The sequence below is a fragment of the Salmo trutta genome, chromosome 4 (genome assembly GCF_901001165.1).
Source record: "Salmo trutta chromosome 4, fSalTru1.1, whole genome shotgun sequence".
In the NCBI taxonomy this organism is placed as follows: Eukaryota; Metazoa; Chordata; class Actinopteri; order Salmoniformes; family Salmonidae; genus Salmo; species Salmo trutta.
Window position 1 is genome coordinate 32,276,869 of NC_042960.1, and position 22,861 is coordinate 32,299,729.

General features: G+C 41.2%; 1 protein-coding gene across 1 annotated transcript in view; it reads left to right on the plus strand.

Moving 5' to 3' along the window:
• Nucleotides 1-22,861, plus strand: part of LOC115192240 (cAMP-specific 3',5'-cyclic phosphodiesterase 4B) — a 319,267-nt gene that overhangs the window by 33,319 nt on the left and 263,087 nt on the right. Inside the window, exon 2 of the mRNA XM_029750521.1 lies at nt 17,983-18,079. Coding sequence (XP_029606381.1) covers nt 18,038-18,079 — 42 coding nt within the window. The 5' untranslated portion in view covers nt 17,983-18,037. The remainder of the gene's footprint in view (nt 1-17,982; nt 18,080-22,861) is intronic.

Sequence of the window (22,861 nt, forward strand, 5' to 3'; positions counted from 1 at the left end):
GAAACGGTCACGTTGTACAGTGCCATATTTTCCTGACAGAAACCCAAAAGGTTTTGTTTTTTGTTTTTCTTAGAATAGAAAGACCATAATATTAATCAAATTAATTAAGCTACATTTCTTAAAATCAATCCCATATACTATGCTCTTAAAAAAAAGCTTTTAAATTCTCTAGTACAGCCAATATTAAAAAAAGACAAATGCTGCTCAAAGATGCCATCTGGTGGTCAAACTAGCACTAACCAGCATTAATGGCAACAATGGCTGACACTTAAATAACGTGCCATAGAATTATGCGGCAGCCCACAAGGTGTGCTGCAGTATGACACAACTTTTAAAGGAAGAACCACTGTAGTACTTGTTTGTGTATCAGATAGTACCTATCCTAACTGCCATTGGTAATATAACTTTGACTGTGTTCACAGAAACATGTATTGAGCCAGCACACGGAGACTTACAAGATGATATGACGGCTTTGTACTGATGTCTCTGAATGGAGAGAGTCCTGGCCCTGGCATAAAAGATTTACTATACACAACATTTACTTGTATTGTCTTTTTTTATTATTGAATTAACACTTTTGTAAATGTTTTAAAAAATTAAAACAGAAATAACTTATTTACATACAGTACCAGTCAAAAGTTTGGACACACCTACTCATTCAAAGGTTTTTCTTTATTTTGACTATTTTCTATATTGTAGAATAATAATGTCTTAAAGTAATGATGGACTGTCATTTCTCTTTGCTTATTTGAGCTGTTCTTGCCATAATATGTACTTGGTATTTTACCAAATAGGACTATCTTCTGTATACCACCCCTGCCTTGTCACAACACAACTGATTGGCTCAAACGCATTAAGAAGGAAAGAAATTTCACAAATGAACTTTTAACAAGGCACACCTGTTAATTGAAATGCATTCCAGGTGACTACATCATGAAGCTGGTTGAGAGAATGCCAAGAGTGTACAAAGCTGTCATCTAGGCAATGGGTGGCTACTTTGAAGAATCTCAAATATAAAATATATATTGATTTGTTTAACACTTTTTTTGGTTACTACATGATTCCATATGTGTTATTTCATAATTTTGATGTCTTCACTAATATTCTACAATATAGTAAAAATAAAGAAAAACCCTGGAATGAGTAGGTGTGTCCAAACCTTTGACAAGTACTGTATATTGTTTGGCTGTATGTACCTTTAGATATAGGCCTATCGCAAATGTGTATTGTCACCATCTTTATTGCAAAAAGAAATAGAAGTACAAACAACTTTAAGCTACATATTCATTTGTTTGAGAAGGTTTGAATTCTAAGCAACCTGCCTACACATAGTTTGAAGTACAATACCAATATAGCTACTGTTGTAGGTAAACGCTGTGTGCTGGAAAACCTTGGTAGAGCATGGGTGGAATAGGCATTGTGATGCTCATGTGGATTTCCTTTTTCCGCTTCAGACCAATGCGAACTTCTCACATAGTTTTTTGTTTTTAATACATGATACTAACACACAGGCTACCATATTGTACAGGACAAAGTATGCTAATGCTTTGTCTAATGTCACATACCCAATCATTACATTCAGTGTGTTTGATAGGTTGGCTGCTGTTCCTCTCCCACAGGCCACTCCTCAGCCAATCAAACACCCACGCTCTTGATCAATGATTGGCTGTTGGGCAAACTTCTGCTAGCGTCTTGTCCCCCATTAGCCTTGGCTAATGTCAATATCCATATGTCTTCATTGTACATCTTTAGGCTCCATAAGCACACACATAATACACACTTGTTTATGAGGTAACCATTAACGTGTGTTGGTGTGAGGAATTTGGGAGGTGAAAAATAAAAATGTTCTTGCCATTGGTGACTTTACCAACAGTAAATATAAACTGTTTGTTTGTCTGATTATTGTATTGAATCTGAGAGCTTCTGACTTGTACAGTATGTTCCAAAGCAGCAAAAAAAAGTTTCACAATGTATAATACAGTATTATTAGTCTTCTTTGTCTTCCTCTCTGATCCAGCAACAGAGTCCCTCTACTACACATTTAATAATGTGTGTTTGTACGTATTAGCTCACTAAGCCCCGTTCTCCGTTCTGTTGCCTTCTGTTCCAACAGCACTATTGTAAGACAGAGACATATGTATTGTAAATGACGCATTTGAAGAGTTACACTTCAAATACCATTTCATCTCCGGGACGGGCAAAGTAATAAGAGAATTGGTCTTATTGCCAATAAATGTCCTCCAACCAATGTGTGTAATTCAATACTCATCACAGATAGATATTTCCCTCTTGGTTCAGGGAGGATGACTTCATATTTTATATGAACCATAAAGGCTTTCTATATTTCCGCTTCAATATGTCAAACACAATATTACAGAGTTCCCTATTGATGTGCTGGTGTCTACTCCACAAAGCTAGATAAAACAAATGACATTAGCATTCAACACTTGATTTTGTCATCTGTTTCCCAATATCTCCCCAATGCCACCTCAGTTTATCCCCAATGTCTCCATTATCACAGGTGATTCGGGTAACCTCCCGGTCCTATACCTCATTGATCATCTCTGTTCACCACTCACCACCTCTGCCTCCCCAGTACATCAACATCTACCCATCCCCACCAAAATCATACTATAATCCCCACAGAAAGCTGACATTTATTTAAGCGTCCAGCCTTCTAGTCACCCATGTGATTTAGTGAGGCTATGGCCTGTAGTTAGCACTCCCATCACAGCCTGACCATAACCATTATAAGGTTATGATAAGGTTGTCTACTCTTCAGATCTACTGTGGTATTTACTGTACACACATGCATGCATGCACGCACATCCACACACAAACATCCTTCATGGAGAACATGAACAGCTCTTTTGTGAAACACAAAGGTTGTTCAAACAAATACAGTAATTTGAATGGATCTGGCTACAGTACACAGACAGACCAGATGACAATCATTGATCAAACACAGCGTGATCAATGGCGCTATCGAAAACATACACGGTTCTTCATTCCTATGATTATGGGTAATTCAAATTGATTCAAAGTCATAACGGGTTGTAGTTCCAGACAGTAGTTCATTAGTCTGGTCTAAATCACCCAGCTAGCACATAATGTTCTGAGAACCATATGTTTCTTAGAGCTTGGTGAGAGCTATCCTATTTTGCATACAACCTCCCCACAACGTTCTGGGAATGATGCACAATAGTTGCTTGGCTTTATAACATTTTCAGCACATTTTAGGAACTTCACAAAATAACGTTATTTTCTTGGTATACTTTAACAGAATGTTTCCTAAAAGTTGGTTACATTTAACATGGTTACATTTAATAACATTTTTGGTAATGTTCTAGGAACGTTGTTCAACTAGTTTGACATTGGGAATGTTGTCATATTTTTGTGGACATTTCAGTACTTCAGCATAATGTTTTCTGCAGGTTTCCTCATGGTTGTACAGTAATTAAAGTCATGTTCTCAGAACATTAAGAAAACGTTCCATAGAAAACCACAAGAAAAAATGTGTAAGGTTAAAAAAAACGGTAGACCTTTTGTTGCCTACCGTCACCACCTGGGAGCAGCACGTCAGGAAATCCCGGATCAAGGTGCAGAGGGAGGTGCTCAGTCCCAGGGTCCAAAGCTTGGTGATGAGCTTGGAGGGGACTACGGTGTTGAATGCTGAGCTGTAGTCAATGAACAGCATTCTTACATAGGTATTCTCTTTGTCCAGGTGGGTGAGGGCAGTGTGGAGTGCAATAGAGATTGCATTATCTGTGGCTCTGTTGGTCAGTATGCGAATTGGAGTGGGTCCAGGGTGTCTGGGAAGATGGTGTTGATGTGAGCCATGATCAGCCTTTCAAAGCATTTCATGGCTATAGAAGTGAGTGCTACGGGGTGATAGTCATTTAGGCAGTTATTTAGTAATTAGGCCTGTCCCAGTGGGCCCCAGTTAGCTCTAATCTGGTGTGGCTGGCTGATATTGGCAGCCTGGTTAGACCACTGCGCCGCCACAGTTCACATTGCTATTGATGATAGTTGAGGAAGACAGCACTTTGTTTTTAATTATTTTGTTTTAAGCATTTCCCAAACCATAGTCCTAACCTTAACCACTCTGAATTAATACCTAAACTGTTAACATTTGGTTTGTTTCTATTTTAACCCTGTAACCACACAGAATGAACTCTGTAACCATGCGGAACTAATGCGTCAAAAATGGATGTTCATCCATAATATGTACAATTTAGAAGGGAACCTATTAGATTTAGATCTTGTTGGATATGGGACTGCTGTGGCGGTCACATTACAGACTATATTAAACATATTGTTTCTGGTGGAGTATGATTCACCTTGGCACGGAGGGAAGGGCACCTTCAACACAGAATTATATGAGATGTAAGATCCATATTAACCCTACATTCCTATAGGGAGAAACAAAGGGTTCTGGTGACAGAGATAAAACTTGGTGGTTGAGGTTCAATGTGTCTCAGTGGCCACAGCACCACATTAGAAGAAGTATAAAATGTGTGGAGAACAGTGAAAAATGTGTTGTTTGTCTTTTTACAATAGACTGTGTAGTTTACTATTACTCTTCATGATTTATGTTATATATATATATATATTTATTTATATATATATATATATATTTATATTTCATGGTGACAGTTAAACCTGCACTGTGTAACTACAGTGGGGGGAAAAAGTATTTGATCCCCTGCTGATTTTGTACGTTTGCCCACTTACAAAGAAATTATCAGTCTATCATTTTAATGGTAGGTTTATATGAACAGTGATAGACAGAATAACAACAAAGAAATCCAGAAAAACGCATGTCAAAAATTTTATAAATTGATTTGCATTTTAATGAGGGAAATAAGTATTTGACCCCTCTGCAAAACATGACTTAGTACTTGGTGGCAAAACCCTTGTTGGCAATCACAGAGGTCAGACGTTTCTTGTATCAGACACTGAAATCTCATGCACACTGGAAACATTTGTCTATTTCCCTTGTTTGAGGCATCACTGGCAACAGAAATACACGGGCTCATCCAAAATATCCTGCATAGTCGTTGGTCCTAAAACATTCATTGTAATCACCTCAGCTTTCGTTCTTGCCAAGTGCATCTTCTAAACAACATTTGAGTCATGAAACGAAGCACCGTTGAGCTTAACAAGACAGTCGGTGCTGTTGTAGCTGAGTCCGTGTTTAACCGTATGGTACACATACAAGGCTTCACTTGACGCGATTTTGTCATTTTCCGCAGTAGACGTCACGAAGAATGCACCGATATTGTTAGCACCTTTAGCTAGCGTGGCCTTCTTGTGCATTTCTGTGGATGCATGCCGAGTTAGGTCATTCTCCCCTCCATGGCCAACTGAGAATTCCCGACGGCATAAAGTACAGAAAGCTTTCATCGAGTCACCACTGATGGGCTTAACCCACATCTTTTTTGCTTCCCATTGTTTGTTGTAGCTGCAGTCTTTTCTTTTTTGCAGGTTTATCCATATTTCCTTGATATGCTAAACCGACCGAACAACAGAAATTACTTTGCAGGAATTGGCGCTATACTGTGATTGGATGAATATACGGGACAAGGGAGGCCCCGTATGGGACAAACCAATTTAGCCCAATATAAGGGACATCCCGGCTAATACGGGACAGTTGGCAACCCTAACTGTGTATGTCAATGTGATAACAGTTACAGACAACATTGAAGATTCCATTTGAGCATCAATGTCTTCAGAGCAGGTACTAAAAATGTTAGACATATTATAATATTCACATTGTTAGCTAACGTTAGCAATGTCAAGGTAGCTAGCTAGCTAACTTAGCTAGCTACATCATTGATAATAGCTACTGTGAATTTCCCTGACTGGTACAAGATAGCAATATAAGGATAGCTTTAGTATAGTAGTTATCATACTTGGGTAAAACATTTATTTGGGACTATCATAGCTCAGCATTCATGGAAAATAACCTTGGCTTTGGCAAGTCCTTTGCCATTCTCTGACTCCTATACTAGCTTGCTAGCTAGCTAATAACATTACCGGGATGGCCCCTTGATTCTTGAGAGCTATGCTATGAAGATGTGTATTGATTGTAGAAGTGTAATTTTGACTATCATAGCTCTGTATTCATGGAAAATAACCTTGGCTTTGGCATGCATTCAATCCTTTGCTCTTTTGACTCCTACAGTATCAAATCAAATGTTATTTGTCACATACGCTGAATACAACAGGTGTAGACTTTACAGTGAAATGCTTACTTACAAGCCCTAACCAACAATGCAGTTAATAAAATACCTTCAAAAAATATCAATTAAAGTAACAAATAATTAAAGAGCAGCAGTAAAATATCAATAGCGAGGCTATATACAAGGGGTACCGGTACAGAGTCAATGTGCCGGGGCACGGGTTAGTCGGGGTAATTAAGGTAATATGTAATATGTACATGTTGGTATAGTTTTTAAAGTGACTATGCTTAGATAATAGAGTAGCAGCAGTGTAAAATGGGGGAGGGGGGGCAATACAAATAGTCTGGGTAGCCATTTGATTAGATGTTCAGGAGTCTTATGGCTTGGGGGAAGAAGCTTTTTAGAAGTCTCTTGGACCTAGACTTGGTGCTCCGGTACCGCTTACCATGCGGTAGCAGAGAGAACAGTCTATGACTAGGGTGAGGGCCTTCGTCTGACCACCTGGTATAGAGGTCCTGGATGGCAGGAAGCTTGGCCCCAGTGATGTACTGGGCCGTACGCACTACCCTTTGTAGTTCCTTGTGGTCGGAGGCCGAGCAGTTGCCATACCAGGTGGTGATGCAACCTCACATAAGTTTTCCTTTTGTCCAGGTGGGAAAGGGCACTGTGGAGTGCAATAGAGATTGCATCATTTGTGGATCTGTTAGGGCGGTATGCAAATTGGAGTGGGTCTAGGGTTTCTGGGATAATGGTGTTGATGTGAGCCATGACCAGCCTTTCAAAGCACTTCATGGCTACAGACGTGAGTGCTACGGGCCGGTAGTCATTTAGGCAGGTTACTTTAGTGTTCTTGGGCACAAGGACTATGGTGGTCTGTTTGAAACATGTTGGTATTACAGACTCAGACAGGGAGAGGTTGAAAATGTCAGTGAAGACACTTGCCAGTTGGTCAGCACATGCTCTGAGTAGCCAGGTAATCCGTCTGGCCCTGCGGCCTTGTGAATGTTGACCTGTTTAAAGGTCTTACTCACATTGGCTGCGGAGAGCTTGATCACACAGTCGTCAAGAACAGCTGATGCTCTCATGCATGTTTCAGTGTTACGTGCCTCGAAGCGAGCATTGAAGTAATTTAGCTCGTCTGGTAGGCTCGTATCACTGGGCAGCTCTCGGCTGGGCTTCCCTTTGTAGTCTGTAATAGTTTGCAAGCCCTGCCACATCCGACGAGCATCGGAGCCGGTGTAGTAAGATTCGATCTTAGTCCTGTATTGATGCTTTGCCTGTTTGAGGGTTCGTTGGAGGGCATAGCGGAATTTCTTATAAACTTCCAGGTTAGAGTCCCGCTCCTTGAAAGTGGCAGCTCTACCCTTTAGCTCAGTGTGGATGTTGCCTGTAATCCACAGCTTCTGGTTGGGGTATGTGCGTACAGTCACTGTGTGGACGACGTCATCAATGCACTTATTGATGAAACCAGTGACTGATGTGGTGTACTCATCAATGCCATCGGAAGAGTCCCGGAACATATTCCAGTCTGTGCTAGCAAAACCATCCTGTAGCTTAGCATCTGCTTCATCTAACCACTTTTTTATAGACCGAGTCACTGGTGCTTCTTGCTTTAATTTTCGCTTGTAAGCAGGAATCAGGAGGGTAGAATTATGGTCAGATTTGCCAAATGGAGGGTGAGGGAGAGCTTGGTACACATCTCAGTGTGTGGAGGAAAGGTGGTCTAGAGTTTTTTCCCCTCTAATAGCACATTTAACATGCTGGTGGAAATTTGGTAAAACTGATTTAAGATTCCCTGCATTAAATTCCCCGGCCACTTGGAGCACCGCCTCTGGATGAGCATTTTCCTGTTTGCTTATGATAATATACAGCTCATTGAGTGCGGTCTTAGTGCCAGTAGCTATACTACTTTAGCTAGCTAATAACATTACTGGGATGGCACCTTGATTCCTGAGAGCTATAGCTATGAAGATGTTGTCTATGGATTGTAGAAGTGTTATACTCAACTCTTCTGCATGAAAATCCTGATTAGGGTATACATAAAAGACCATGTAGTGAACATTACAATCCTAATAAGTGTTGTGTACATTTTGTTCTGTAGGATTACATTTTTGAAGAGCCGCAGACCATCCATGATTTTTGACATCATGGAGTACCTCCGGACAACGTCACGGTTGCACATGGATCAGTTGCAGGGAGACTCCTGCACCTTACAACACACAACTGCTGCCATTTCACCACTTCAATATTCCATGTATTTATTGCCAACTATGTTTACATAAGAGGTTATACTTTCCACGACTACATTATGCTTTATTCTTAATTTGGATCCCTATTAGGAAAAATACTCAATTTCGAGATATCTTTTTTGGTCTGAGTGATCAGTTCAGTACTTTATCAGAATGTATCCCTTAACGCTGTGCTTTTGTTATTTTGAGGAGATTACCTTGCATTCTTGTTTATCGCTCTAATAAAACTGTTTGACCTGAGGTGTGCTGACTGCACCCTGTGTTGCGCGGCGATGTCTCCTCAAAGTTGTAGCAGCTCAGACGCTGTTGGTGGTGGCACTTCAGAGAGTCTCAGGATCATTCTCCTTTGTAGCCCCAGTTGAGAGCTCAGTCTTCACATTACTGCTCTCTGAAGTTCTGGGACGTCGGTGTAGTCCTTTGCAGTTTTCAATGTGTAGACACTTCACCTTTGAGACTTGTGATTACAGTCTTCTTTAGCTGAAAAATAGAATAATATTTGGTGATTATTTTGTCTATAGAATTAACTATCACGCCTGAATATCACACTTTAAACTAATTCCATTCTAAACTGAAAACCAATCCAAATAATTAAAACTGTTTGACCTCTGGGGAAAAAGTGTGTCACCAATCAAGCCCCAGAGGAATGGAGATAACCATCCCTGACCTAGATCAGATATCAAAACAAGCTCGTTTTTGAACGTTGTGTTGTACAACAGCTGACTAAAGATGGGGCATTCAGATCAAGAACACGAGATGTGCAGTTGAGAACATTTCCACGGTAACGGTGTAGCTTTACAATTCTGTGATTAAATTTTTAACAACGTTGCCACTTGTTGTAGCAAATGAGTGTCATGAAATACATGCACCAGAAACAGGGTACAGTTTTTGACTTGTCAGAAATGTCAGCAAGCCAGCTCAGCTATGTACAGGGTCGGTTTTGAATCCCTTCAACTCCCTTAGTTCTCTCCACTGTGTAAACGCAAATCTGAGGTTTACTCTCATCTTGGCCCGGGCTCTATCGCTTTCCCTTTTTGCCTGTCTGCTCTCCAAATTTAGATGGAGGAGTAGTTGCTTCTGGGTCAGGTCGTTAGCGCCTCACGTCTCCCAAGTCTGTAAGCTAGCTATCGATGCTAGCCATTAGCCAAGTGTTAGCCATGGGCTCAGCTAGCTAGCTACAGTATCACACCGCCTCCTCACTGACGGAAAACGCGTCACTCATTGTGAGCCCCACAAAATCTGGCAGGGAAATCTGACCCGATGGAAAATAACAACCTATGAATACAACTGTTCTCAGGCAGGCTAGAGGCACAATATTGTTACTGTTGCATCACATTGGATGACCACTAGCGATCTGTTGGAGCTTTTGAGCATTCAAATAAATACAAAAACGTACATATTGCAGCTTTAGTAGATACTATTTTTGAAAGTGGATGTCATGTTTTTGTGGAACTCTGAAATCTGATCAGTTACCTCAGGTTTGACAGAAAACATCCCTCTCTTGAGTAGCAGTGCACTATGGAACTGTTATGGGGGTTGGAAGGTGAGTCAACAGTCAGAATAATATTGTGTTTGTACAGTGAGTTCTGAATGGAGACAGAGAACAAACACAGAGCCATTGAGGAGAGCAGATTTACTCCACACCAAAACAGAGTGCAAATACCTGGTTTTCCGAGGTGGATTGGATCATTCAGTCTAACTCACTGTGGGTCTACTTATTATTGGTGTGCTTGGTTTTTCTGACCCTGTTTCTGATTCCTTCACACACCATCTGATGTCGTGTTGGAAAGGAGTGTCATGGGAGAGAGAAGTCCTGGGTTTGAACACAATCCCTCTCTACTCCTTTCTCTTTTCCCCCCTCTAGCCCAGGTCAGATCTAGCCCAGTCAAAGAGCTCTCTGTCCCAGACACTGCAGTAATTCTTAATAGACCACTATGTGAATGGCATTGACGTTGTACAGTGAAAAGACATTTGTTTGTCTCTAGCATCTCACATCACTGTTTGCTCAATTCAATAACCACATAAGTAAGGGTTATTAATTTCATCCACATCCTGTAGATTCTTATCAGTTTTACATGGCAGGGTTCACCCTGAGGTTGTGTGTAACACAAGCTGCATACAACTAATCTAGACACAACCCCTACTGTATACTGTACAATAGATGTACAGTACTTCCTTAATTTAAGAACGCTAAATCAAGCTACTTTCTAAGTTCTATATCAGACTCTGCTGGTGATCCGTCACAATTTTGGAAAACAGTTGTAAGTATGAGAATTGGATGTTCATCATTGATTACTAATGCCTGACTTGTGTCCATAAATTAACCTGTGTCACGTGAACTAATTGAGACGGTGGTCACATGTCCTGGAATAAAGTCACGTCCTGTTGAGCGCCATATGCTGTCTTGTGTCCAAGTCTCTTCTTTCACATAGCTGATGGTCCCAGCTTCGAATCCTCCAAACGGAGCATTGCATTGGTGGCAGCAGTGTTTTTGTTATGCTTTTTTAGCAGGTTGACATTTATTGTCATGAATCTTGTCCTGGAGGCAGAACTGAGCGATTTCCGCCAGATGGACCAGCTCCAAAGTCAAAATTAGCTATATCGGTAAAATTTATGAAAATAAAAATGTAAGGTAAGCGTTAGGCATTAAGTTTAGCAGTGTGGTTAAGGTAAGGGTTAGGTTTAAAATCTGATTTTATTACTTTTTGGCTGTGCCAGCTAGTGAACACTCTGCAGAGCTGCCTCCAGGGCAATATCCTCTTTGGGCTAGGTGTCCCGCTAGCGTTCCACCACGACAACATCCGGTGAAATTTGCAGAGCGTGAAATTTAAAATACAATAATCGTCATATTAAACATTCATACATTTACATTTACATTTAAGTCATTTAGCAGACGCTCTTATCCAGATAAAAATACAAGTGTCATACATCATTCTTTAGCTTAGAATCTTGGTAATCGAACCGCTTTGTCCGATTTACAATAGGCTTTACGGCGAAAGCATAGCATTTTATTGTCTGAGGACAGCGCCCGCATACACCTAGCATAAAAATATTTTCCAAACCAGCAGAGGCGTCAAAAAATCAGAAATAGTGATAAAATAAATCACTTACCTTTGAAGATCTTCCTCTGTTTGCAATCCCAAGGGTCCCAGCTACACAACAAATGGACATTTCATTTGGTAAAGTCCTTCTTTATATCCCAAAAAAGTCAGTTTAGTTGGCACGTTTGATTCAGTAATCCACCCGTTCAACTCATAAAACATGCAAACAAAGGAATCCCAAAAGTTACTGGTAAACTTCGTCCAAACAAGTCAAACAACATTTGTAATCAATCCTCAGGTACCCTAATATGTAAATAAATGCTACAATTTAAGACGGAATGTAGTATGTTCAATACCGGAGATAAATAACGAAGTGCGCACCCTCATTCACGCGCGCCACAAGACTAGAGTCCTAATGAGTAGTACAACTACTTGTTCATTTTTCAAAAAACAAGCCTGAAACCTTTTCTAAAGACTGTTGACATCCAGTGGAAGCCATAGGTACTGCAATCTGGTCGATTTTTGGTTGTAAATTCAATAGGCCAACATAGGAATGGCCTGGGAGCTCAAAAACAAAACTTCTGGATGGATTTTCCTCGGGTTTTCGCCTACCATATCAGTTCTGTTATACTCACAGACATTATTTTAACAGTTTTAGACATTTCTGAGTGTTTTCTATCCAATTCTACCAATTATATGCATATCCTAGCTTCTGGGCCTGAGTAACAGGCAGTTTACTTAGGGGCACGTCAGACAGCCGAAATTCAGAATACTGCCCCCTAGCTTAGAGAGGATATTCATAAATGCCAGCCTGCACGTTTTAATGACTGTGGAACCGAAAATCTGCTGAAGTTATCACTTGACCAAGGGATGTGTGGCTAAATGCAAGCTAGCATACCAAAGGAGCAGCGCACCACGTTACATGTCCTGTTGAGCTCTGTATGCTAATGGTGCACAGGTCAGCTGTTTGTTCACCCCTACCCGCCTGCAATTGCTAATAACCCATCAACAGCAGCCCGATTATATTTGATAAAGTGAAAATATGAGGCTCGCACCCAACCCTAACCCGCAAATATAGAAAATGCAAAGTCAAAGACTGCAGAACGATTTTTTGACAGGGGGTGCAGGATATTTATTGGCCTGATTTAGATATGTTTCTGCTTATAATTTACAACTCTTTGGTAGGCAACTTGTCTATAATTAGATACATATACTGTAGCTTCCCTTTTGTCATTATATTTTGCCCTAGAAGACTGAATAAACCCTTGCTCAACAGAATAACGTAATAAATCAATAGAATTAATCCTTCAAATCTAGTTGACATCGGTAAAGTTCTGTCATCTTTCGGGGAGCAAAGATGACAAAAAAAAAACTAAACAGGAAAGATTTTCTGTGCAAAGTGTCCAAATGACACCTCTTTAAATCGGTTGTAAGGAAAATAGAGTTGTGGAAACGACCCAACGTGTTTCTGATAAGATTTTAGTTTGGCTTCGATGCATATTTTATGTGGTTGAAATACTATCAGTTTTTATGATGCTATTATGATGAAGACAACATGGTATGTAACTGAGCATTGCATTCTCTCAAGATGAAAGAAAGACATTTCTCCACTCCTGTTCCCAAGTCCAAATTTCAAGTCAAAACTGCCCCCTGTAATTCTTTATTTTTTGTTCTATAAATTGACAGTTATGACTGAAGCCTGGAGTTTTTTTTTAAAGGCTACACTGATAAAACTCAAGCTTGGTTCCCAAGTTTGTAAACTATACGAAACTAACTTTGGTATAGTGTCGCCATAATATTTGAATTGAGGAAGTGTGATCATAATCATTAGGATAATTTAGCAATCAGCAGTAGAAGACGTCCTAAATGCCCCCTAGCCTTCAGATGTGAGCTAAACAGCTAACTTGTGCGTTTTTAGGCTACGGATGAGAAAGTGAACTTGTTCCAAACGTTTAGCTCAGTTGTATACTGCATTGCGATCTCTTAACAGCAAGGGTTGTATCAAATAGGGGTAATTTTCTTTTAATTATGCATTTGGCGATGTTCAATTAATTCAGCCTAAAATAAAGAACCTTAATTAAGCCTATATAAATTTCACAATAATTACACATATGGGTTTTTTAAGTATTTTTGTATCTTTATTCAACCCGCCCGCCCTTCAGCTACACAATATTTAATTACCCTAAACCCGTCTGCCCCGAGGATATAACCGCGGGGACTGCGGGTTATGAGTCAACCCGCGCATCACTACAGTATGCTGTCTAGTGTCCATGTCTTATCTTTCATATAGCTGATGTTCCACTCTCCGAATCCTCCAAATGGCACGTTACACTGTTAATGCACTGAAGTGTGGAAAGCAAGATGTCAGACTCTGGCATCGTTACCGAGAAAAAAATTGATAAGTGATGCTTTTATCTTGGGTGGCTTTTTTATTTGAAAGAAATTGTGGTTTTATTGACCCTGGTCAGTCAGTCAACTGCTCTTCCCCTCTCACAGACTCCAGTTAGCTCATTAGAAGATCATTCAACTTGTAGTGAGTTTTTGTTTCATTTCTACAATGTTGTACTTGTGATATGCTAGATGCCTTAAGATTGATGTAAAAAAAAAAAATAATCCACTCGGGCTCATCTGCTGATTACGGAGTCATTGACCTATTTTTTTATCTGATCATCATCATCATCTCGGATGCTATCCCCAGGGCTGGGAAGGCAGCCCATGTGCTCCCTCTCCACAAAGGTGGTGACCCCTAAACCTAAATAATTATTGCCATGTCTCAAATGTATCTTTGCCAAGCAAACATTTTAGAATCATTAATCAACTGTATGCTTAGATCCTTTCTAGGCACGAGATGTATTCTAAGTGTTCACCAGTCTGGTCATCTGCAGCAACCATGGTGTTCAATTATGTGATTGAGGGTATGGATAGGAAGAAGCACTGTGCTGAACTCTTTGACTTATTGAAGGCTTTCGATACTGTTGACCACTATGTATTGATTCAAAGATTGTCTGCCATCGGCATGGATCAGGCGTCATGTAATTGGTCATGTAATTGGTTTGAAAAATACTTGACTGACAGGACACGTGTTTTTTGGGATGGTGTTATGTCAGGTTTCCTTGATATTACAAAAGGTGTCCCACAGTGATTGATTGTACTGTTTACTGTCTATAAAAAAAAAAATGTTGGTCTAGCTGCATTAAAACAATTTTTGATTTTTTTTTTTTACATACACCTATATGCAGAAGATGCTGTTGCCCCCACAGTTGACCAGGCTCTATCTGAACTACAATCTGCCTTCATTGCTTTACAGAAGGCCTTTGTTGAACTGAAATTGGTACTTCATGCAGGTAAAACCAAGTATATGTTATTCTCCAAATCACGCAAAAATGTATCTGATGATTTATGCATATGTGCTTTGGAAGGTGCCCTCATTGATGATGTCCCCGCTTATAAATATCTGGGCATCAGGATTTACAAAAAGCTATCTTTCAAAAAGCATGTTGATGAGTTACTTAACCCTTGTGTGGTGTTCGGGTCTGTGGGACCCATTTTCAGTATTTACTCAAAGAAAAAATATACAATTAATTATTTTCTAAAATAACACATTTTTCATTGAGTGCACACTGTGCACCACCTTACACATATGTGGTGTTCGGGTCCACTGGACCCGAGGGTAATACAAATCTGGTGTAGTGTGTGTGTGTGTGTGTGTGTATAGGTGCTGTGTGCCTCTCTTCTTCCTCCCTGGGCCTGCTGTTTCAACATAGCACCAAGAACCTGTCTGTCTCCCTGTCCATCTGCCTTTCTCCCGCTTTTCTCACACTCTTTACCCTTTGTAGTGTGTGAAACTACACAATGTCTTGCGAGAACCTGCACAATGTTATTACAATATATTATTTTGATACATTGTAAAAAATGCTGTATTTTTCCACACTCTACCCCAGCCAGGTGCAAATTGGGGGAGGGACACAAATAGCTTTGCATGTGTGGCTCCTTACCACAATCAATCAGTATGGCAAAAATAATCTCTGCGCAGAGGGCCTTAGAAATAATTTTTGCAGAGAGAGAGAAGCTAGTATGGAAGGAGCATCTTCCACTTTGGAAGATGAAGAATTTTCCAAATATGAGGATCATGCCTCTGTCAATTAGGAGTCTGACAGTGATTTGAAAGGAGGGTGAGATTGACCCTGAACCAGCCCCAGGAGCAGCCCGTCAGCAGCCAGTCCCAGGACCAGACCGTCAGCAATCAGCTCATCGGCAGAGAAAGGCAAAAATGTGGTACTCATGTAAAAAAAACAGAAATCATAATGGATTACAATGCCACAAAAGGAGGGACAATTTAGAGAAGCTGGTGACTGGGTACAGATGCAAAAGAAAAACCCTACGCTGGCCACTTGTAATATTCTTCAACATCATGGACATTTCGGCATACAATGCGTTTGTCATTTAGATGGCGTTGAACCCAGATTGGAACAGAGGGAAGCTCCAGAGGAGACAGCTCTTTGTCGAGGAGCTGGGCAAGTCATTAGTAAGACCTCAAATCCAGAGGAGGCAACATATCCCAAGGACCCCAGCTTCTGCAGCCATAGTGAGGAGGATTCAGGAGGATGCTGCTGGTGTGAGTGATGTTGTTGCATGTGTGTGTGTGTCTGACTCTCCTACCTTGACCTGCTGTAACTATATATGTGAGTGTGTGTGTGTCTGAATCTCCTACCTTGACCTGCTGTAACTATATATGTGAGTGTGTGTGTGTCTGAATCTCCTACCTTGACCTGCTGTAACTATATATGTGAGTGTGTGTGTGTCTGACTCTCCTACCTTGACCTGCTGTAACTATATATGTGAGTGAGATGTTAATAAAATTCCTGAACTAAGTGTTTTCATCATTGTAGATTGCAGCCGGTAGCAACAAGAAGAAGCTCTGCAATGTGTTGGGACCCAAGAAGGACAGGAAGACAGTACACATGCATCAAGTGCAAGAAATGCACTTGCAACCACACACAGTAAAACTCTGTCCCTCTTGTGGTGTGTAGACCAGCCTTAATTTGTGTTCAATGGGGCTCATTTATCATTTCCATAAAATAGTGTATGTAAAATTTGTCCTTCCAATTTGTTCATTTCAAAGCAATAAACATCAATAGTGATGATAAACCTTGTTATATTTATTTGTTTAAGATAATCAAGACATGGATGGAATAAATCATGTTTATACATTTTATTAAAAAAACAGGTTTTATTGATAAATGTGATCTAGCAGAGGTAAATGGCAAATATTAACCATGTATGTCTATATGTATGTCTATATTGCTTGTAATTGATATTAGTCAACATCTATGTATTTTTATATAAATTGTTATGGCTTTGTTTTAAAAACCCAATAATGTTGTGGGTCCATCAGACCTGTGAACATTGGGTGAATAACAAAAACATGAACACCGCACACGGGTTAAGAAATTAAGAATTTAAAATGGGCTTATTTTATTGGATTAAGTCATGCCTTTCATTAAAACAGCAGAAAACAAAATCTTTCGGTCGACATTCATACCGGTTATAAACTATGGGGATATTGTAACGTGTACGCTGGGAGTCGGGAAGCAAGTACAGGGAGTGACTAATAATAAATAACACAGGGAACAAAACAAGAAACACGAGTAGCGTACAGACAGGAAACAGAAAACAATAAGGCCTAGGGAACGAACCAAAGGGAGTGACATATAGAGGGAGGCAGGTGATGGAGCCCAGGTGAGTCTGATGAGGCACGTAATGATTGTGACGTGTGCATAATAAGGAGCAGCCTGGTGACTTCGAGTGCCGGAGAGGGAGTATACGTGACAGATATTGTCTATATGAATGCAGCTTTATTATGGGCGACAAGATCAGCACACGTCACTGCATTCTATATCAGAAAGTAGGCTGGCAATTCTATAGATTGATGCATTGCACTCTGTTTATAAAGCCCTCCTGCATTAACTTCCACCGTACTTTACTCCATTGTTAACTTATAGACGTACCAATACACGGTCTCAGGAATGGCGAACTCTCGAGAGCCCTTTGATCTCCACAGAGTTAGGTAAATCTGCTTTTATCAATGCCTCTCTAAAATTGAATGAATTGGAACCTCTAGTGCAATTCAAAAGACTGATTGTGTACCTTTTTCTTTACTGAAGAATGTGTTTGTTTTCTCTGATTGTGGTTTGATTTTAATGTATTGATGTGTGTTATGGATGTGTATATTGGTGTGTTATTGACGTGTATGCAGATCTCATCTGAGAAAGAGACCTTGGTCTCAGTATGACTCCCTGTCAAAATAAAAATAATGGAAACCATCTTGTCTTTTATTTTACTATGTATATTTTATATCAGACAATAAACAACTACACTAACATGTGTCACACAACATCACATGTATGCGCGTGTTCCTCTTTGCAATCTACAACAGTAACACGTGTGTGTGTGTGTGTGTGTGTGTGTGTGTGTGTGTGTGTGTGTGTGTGTGTGTGTGTGTTGTTCCAGGTGTGTATGTGAAGCTGGCTGGCTGTGGAACTGAACAAGGAATACTCTACGGAAGATGAGGAAGAGCAGAAGTGTGCTGACAGTGTCGCCCAATGATGTAAGTAACGTTCATACAACGTTGAAGTAGTGTTCCAAGAACACTCATTCCCTCTCATCCCCCTTCCCAGAGTGGCTAAGGATAAGTTCCTCAGATAATTCAAAAATCTAAAGGCACAGAAGAGACAGTGGGGGAGGAAGGGAAAGGAATGTTTTAGAGAAGAATAATACCACTTCAGTAGTCCCCAGTGAGTGAGTGGTCAAATGCATGCCTCTGATCAAACCTACAAATAGCTCAGTGAAGCGGGTCGAGCGCTTCAAGTTCCTTGGTGTCCACATCACTAAGGATGCTATTTACAAAACACATCTCTGCTAAAAAAAGCCAATCCAGAGCTCCAGTCGAAGCACATGTTTTCTGTAAAGATGCAAATGTATGCCAGTCTTTGCTAAAAAAAAAAGTATTTTATTTAACAGAAAATAAAAGTTGCACATCCTCAATAGCCTGCCTGCCCTGTTTGTTATGGATGATAGATGCGGTGAGTGCAGATTGGGTCTTCAGCGGCAGTCCCTCGCAGTCCAGACCCAACGAGATGATAGTATTGGTCTGTGATCCACTCCAAACTGTCAATGCATAAATTATGAATGAAAATTGTCGATTTTGCAAGGTAGCTACTCTACCGGCTTCATTCCTGACGAGAAAACGAACTGGAACAAGCTAGCCAACTAGCCAAGTTGCTAGTAATATAAAATACTCGTAAACCTCTAACATTAGCTGTCACCTTGAGGCTTGATAGGGGGTAAAGGCAATTTCTGTGGGTTAAGGCGTCCACATGCTTCCCAGTTGAAACAGTTCGATAGAGTTTGTGCATATATTTTGTGATGTTTAAGTTCGACACACCTTCATCAGTGATTGATCAACAGTAGGGATTCAATAAAGTCTCTTTATCATTCAACGAGAGACAACTTGTTTTCATACAAATTATTTCATTGAAATGTACTGCACCAAACATCTTAGATGTAAAACTGCACTACGATCTCTACGCCAAAAAAACATCTGTCAACTAGACGCTGGGATTCGAGAAGCAGGTGGTAAGTTTAATGTAACGATACAATGTAGGAGTAGCGTCTAGACATGAACAACAGAAACAATACTGCCTGGGGAAAGAACCTAAGGGAGTGCCAGATAAAGGGGAGGTAATGAGTGAGGTCATGGAGTCCAGGTGTGTTTAATGATGAAGCGCAGGTGCGCGTAATGATGAATGCCAGGTGCAGTGGTTAGTAAACCGGCAATGACGAACGCCGGAGGGAGGGAGTGGGAGTAGACGTGACAACGTCAAACTTAATGACAGATTTCTTGAGTTGACTATTTTGAGGAAGTGTATACTGGCTACGGCGTCTAAAAATTGACAAACAATACTTTTGCCGCTTTTCTTTTCTCAGTTTTCAAGCAAATGTCTTTTAGGGGAATATGCAGGCACGCTAGGCGCCAACTGAAATGAAGCATGCTGACGCCTCTAGCAGGACTGTATAGTAGGCCACTCAGGCTTGCTGGCAGGGATAGTCCCTCTCCACTCTGTCAGATTACTTAAACTAACACACACACACACACACAGTGGGGTGGAAAGAACAACATGTTTGTCTGGGGGGCAACAGCAGGGGGACTCAGGAGATACTGAATGGATGGTGTGTGTGTGTGTGTGTGTGTGTGCGTGCGTGTGTGTGGATTGTTATTGGATTCCAACCCAAAAAGGCCTGTGGTGTTGATGGTATCCTAAATGAAATAATCAAACATACAGACCACAAATTCCAATTGGCTATACTTAAAAATGTCTCACCCAACCAAGGACTGATCACCCCAATCCACAAAAGTGGAGACAAATTTGACCCCAATAATTACTGTGGAATCTGCATCAACAGCAATCTCAGTAAAGAAATCTGTAGTATCAAATCGCAAATAAAATTGTATTGGTCACATACACAAATTTAGCAGATGTCATTACAGGTGTAGTGAAATGTTGGTTCCTGGTTCCAACAGAGCAGTAGTATCTAACAATTCACAATAGTACACACAAATCTAAAAGTAAAAGAATAGAATTAAGAAATATATAAATATTAGATCAAGCAATGTCGGAGTGGCATTGACTACAGTAGAATAGAATACAGTATATACATATTACATAATTTTTTACTTATGTAAACATTATTAAAGTGACTAGTGTTACATTATTAAAGTGGCCAGTGATTCCAAGTCTATGTATATAGGGCAGCAGCCTCTAAGGTGCAGGGTTGTGTAACAGGGTGGAAGCCGGCTAGTGATGGCTATTTAAGTCTGATGTCCTTGAGATGGAGCTGTTTTTCATTCTCTCGGTCCCAGCTTTGATGTACCTGCACTGACCTCGCCTTCTGGATGGTAGCATGGTGAACAGGCAGTGGCTCGGGTGATTGTTGTCCTTGTTTATCTTTTTGGCCTTCCTGTGACATCGGGGGCTGTAGGTGACCTGGAGGGCAGGTAGTTTGCCCCCGGTGATGCGTTGTGCAAACCGCACCACCCTCTGCAGAGCCCTGCGGTTGCGGGCGGTGCAGTTGCCGTACCAGGTGGTGATACAGCCTGACAGGATGCTCTCTATTATGTTTTTGGGGCCAAGCCAAGTTTCTTCAGCCTCCTGAGGTTGAAAAGGTGCTTTTGTGCCTTCTTCACCACCCTGTCTGTGTGGGTGGACCATTTCAGATCGTCAATGAGGTGTACGCCGAGGAACTTGAAGCTTTCCACCTTCTCCACTGTGGTCCCGTCGATGTGGATAGGGGCGTGCTCCCTCTGCTGTTTCCTGAAGTCCACGATCAGCTCCTTTGTTTTGTTGATGTTGAATGAGAGGTCATTTACTGGCACCGCTCTCCCAGGGCCCTCATCTCCTCCCTGTAGGCTCTCTCGGGATTTTTAGTACTGTTGTGTCGTCTGCAAACCTGATGATTGAGTTGGAGGCATGCATGACCACGCAGTCATGGGTGAACAGGGAGGACAGGAGGGGGCTGAGTACCTACCCTTGTGGGGCCCGTGTTGAGGATCAGCGAAGTGGAGGTGTTGTTTCCTACCTTCACCAGCTGGGGCCGACCCGTCAGGAAGTCCAGGACCTATTTGCAGAGGGCGGGGTTTAGACCCAGGGCCCGAGCATAATGATGAGCTTCAAGGGTACTATGTTGGTGAATGCTGAGCTATAGTCAATGAACTGCATTCTGACATAGGTATTCCTCTTGTCCAGATGAGATAGGGCAGTGGGCAGTGCGATAATGATTGCATCGTCTGTGGATCTATTGGGGCGGTAAGCAAAATGAATGGGTTTAGGGTGTCAGGTAAGGGTTATTATCCTTAACTAGCTTCTCAAAGCACTTCATGATAACAGAAGTGGGTGCTATGGGGCGATAGTCATTTAGTTCAGTTACCTTCGCCTTCTTAGGTATAGGAACAACGGTGGACATCTTGAAGCAAGTGGGGACAACAGACTGGGATAGGGAGAGATTGAATATGTCCATAAACACCCCCAGACAGCTGGTCTGCGCGTGCTCTGAGGACTAGGCTACATGCCGCCCCAACCTTGTCATGGTTTAATGTGGTGGTTCGCGCTTTCAGTTTTGCACGAATGCTGCCATTTATCCACCGTTTCTGGTTTGGGTAGGTTTTAAGTCACATTGGGTAGAACATCTCCTGTACACTTCCTGATGAACTCAGTCACCGTATCTGTGTATTCATCAATGTTATTCTCAGAGGTGACCCGGAACATATCCCAGTCCACATGATCAAAACAACCTTTCCGATTGGTCAGTCCAGTGTTGAATAGACATCAGCACGGGTACTTCCTGTTTGAGATTCTACCTATAGGAAAGGAGGACCAAAATTGAGTCGGGATCAGATTTGCTAGAGGGAGGGCGGGGGAGGGCCTTTTATGCACTTCGAAAAGTTGAGTAACAGTGGTCAGATGTTTTTCCAGAGCGAGTACTATAGTCAATGTGTTGGTAGAACTTCACTAGCGTTTTCCTCAAATTTTCTTTGTTAAAATTTCCCAGCTACAATGAATGTGGCCTCAGGATATGTGGTTTACACTTTGCATGAAGTCCAGTGTAGTTCTTTGAGGGCTGTCGTGGTATCGACTTGAGGGGGAATATACACGGCTGTGACTATAACCGAATAGAATTCTCTTGGGAGGTAATACTGTCGGCATTTGATTGTGAGGTATTCTAGGTCAGGTGAACAAAAGGACTTGAGTTTCTGTATGTTATCACAATCACACCATGAGTAGTTAATCATGAAACATACACTACCGCCTTTCTTCTTCCCGGAGAGTTCTTTATTCCTCTCTGCGCGATGTACTGAGAACCCAACCGGCTGTATGAACGGGGACAGTATATCCCGAGAGAGTCATGTTCCCATGAAACAGAGTATGTCTCTCTGGAAGGAGATCTTCGCCCTGTGCTCATCTACTTTATTGTCCAGAGACTGAACATTAGCGAGTAATAATCTCAGAAGCAGTGGATGGTGATATGTGGGATTTGAAGTCCACTCCGAATTTCCTCTTCTCCGTCGGCTGTGTTTAGGAGCAGCCTCTGGAATAAGTTAAATTGCCCTGGGGGGTACGAACAAAGGATACAATTTGTGAAAGTCGTATTCCTGGTTGTAATGCTGGTGAGTTACTGCCGCCCTGATATCCCAAAGTTATTTCCGGCTGTATGTAATAACACCCAAAAATTCTGGCCTAATAATGTAAGAAATATATATGTTTTTTTTTAAATACGGCAAAGTTGCTTAGGAGCTGGAAGCAGAGCTGACATTTCTGTTGATGGCATCAACAGT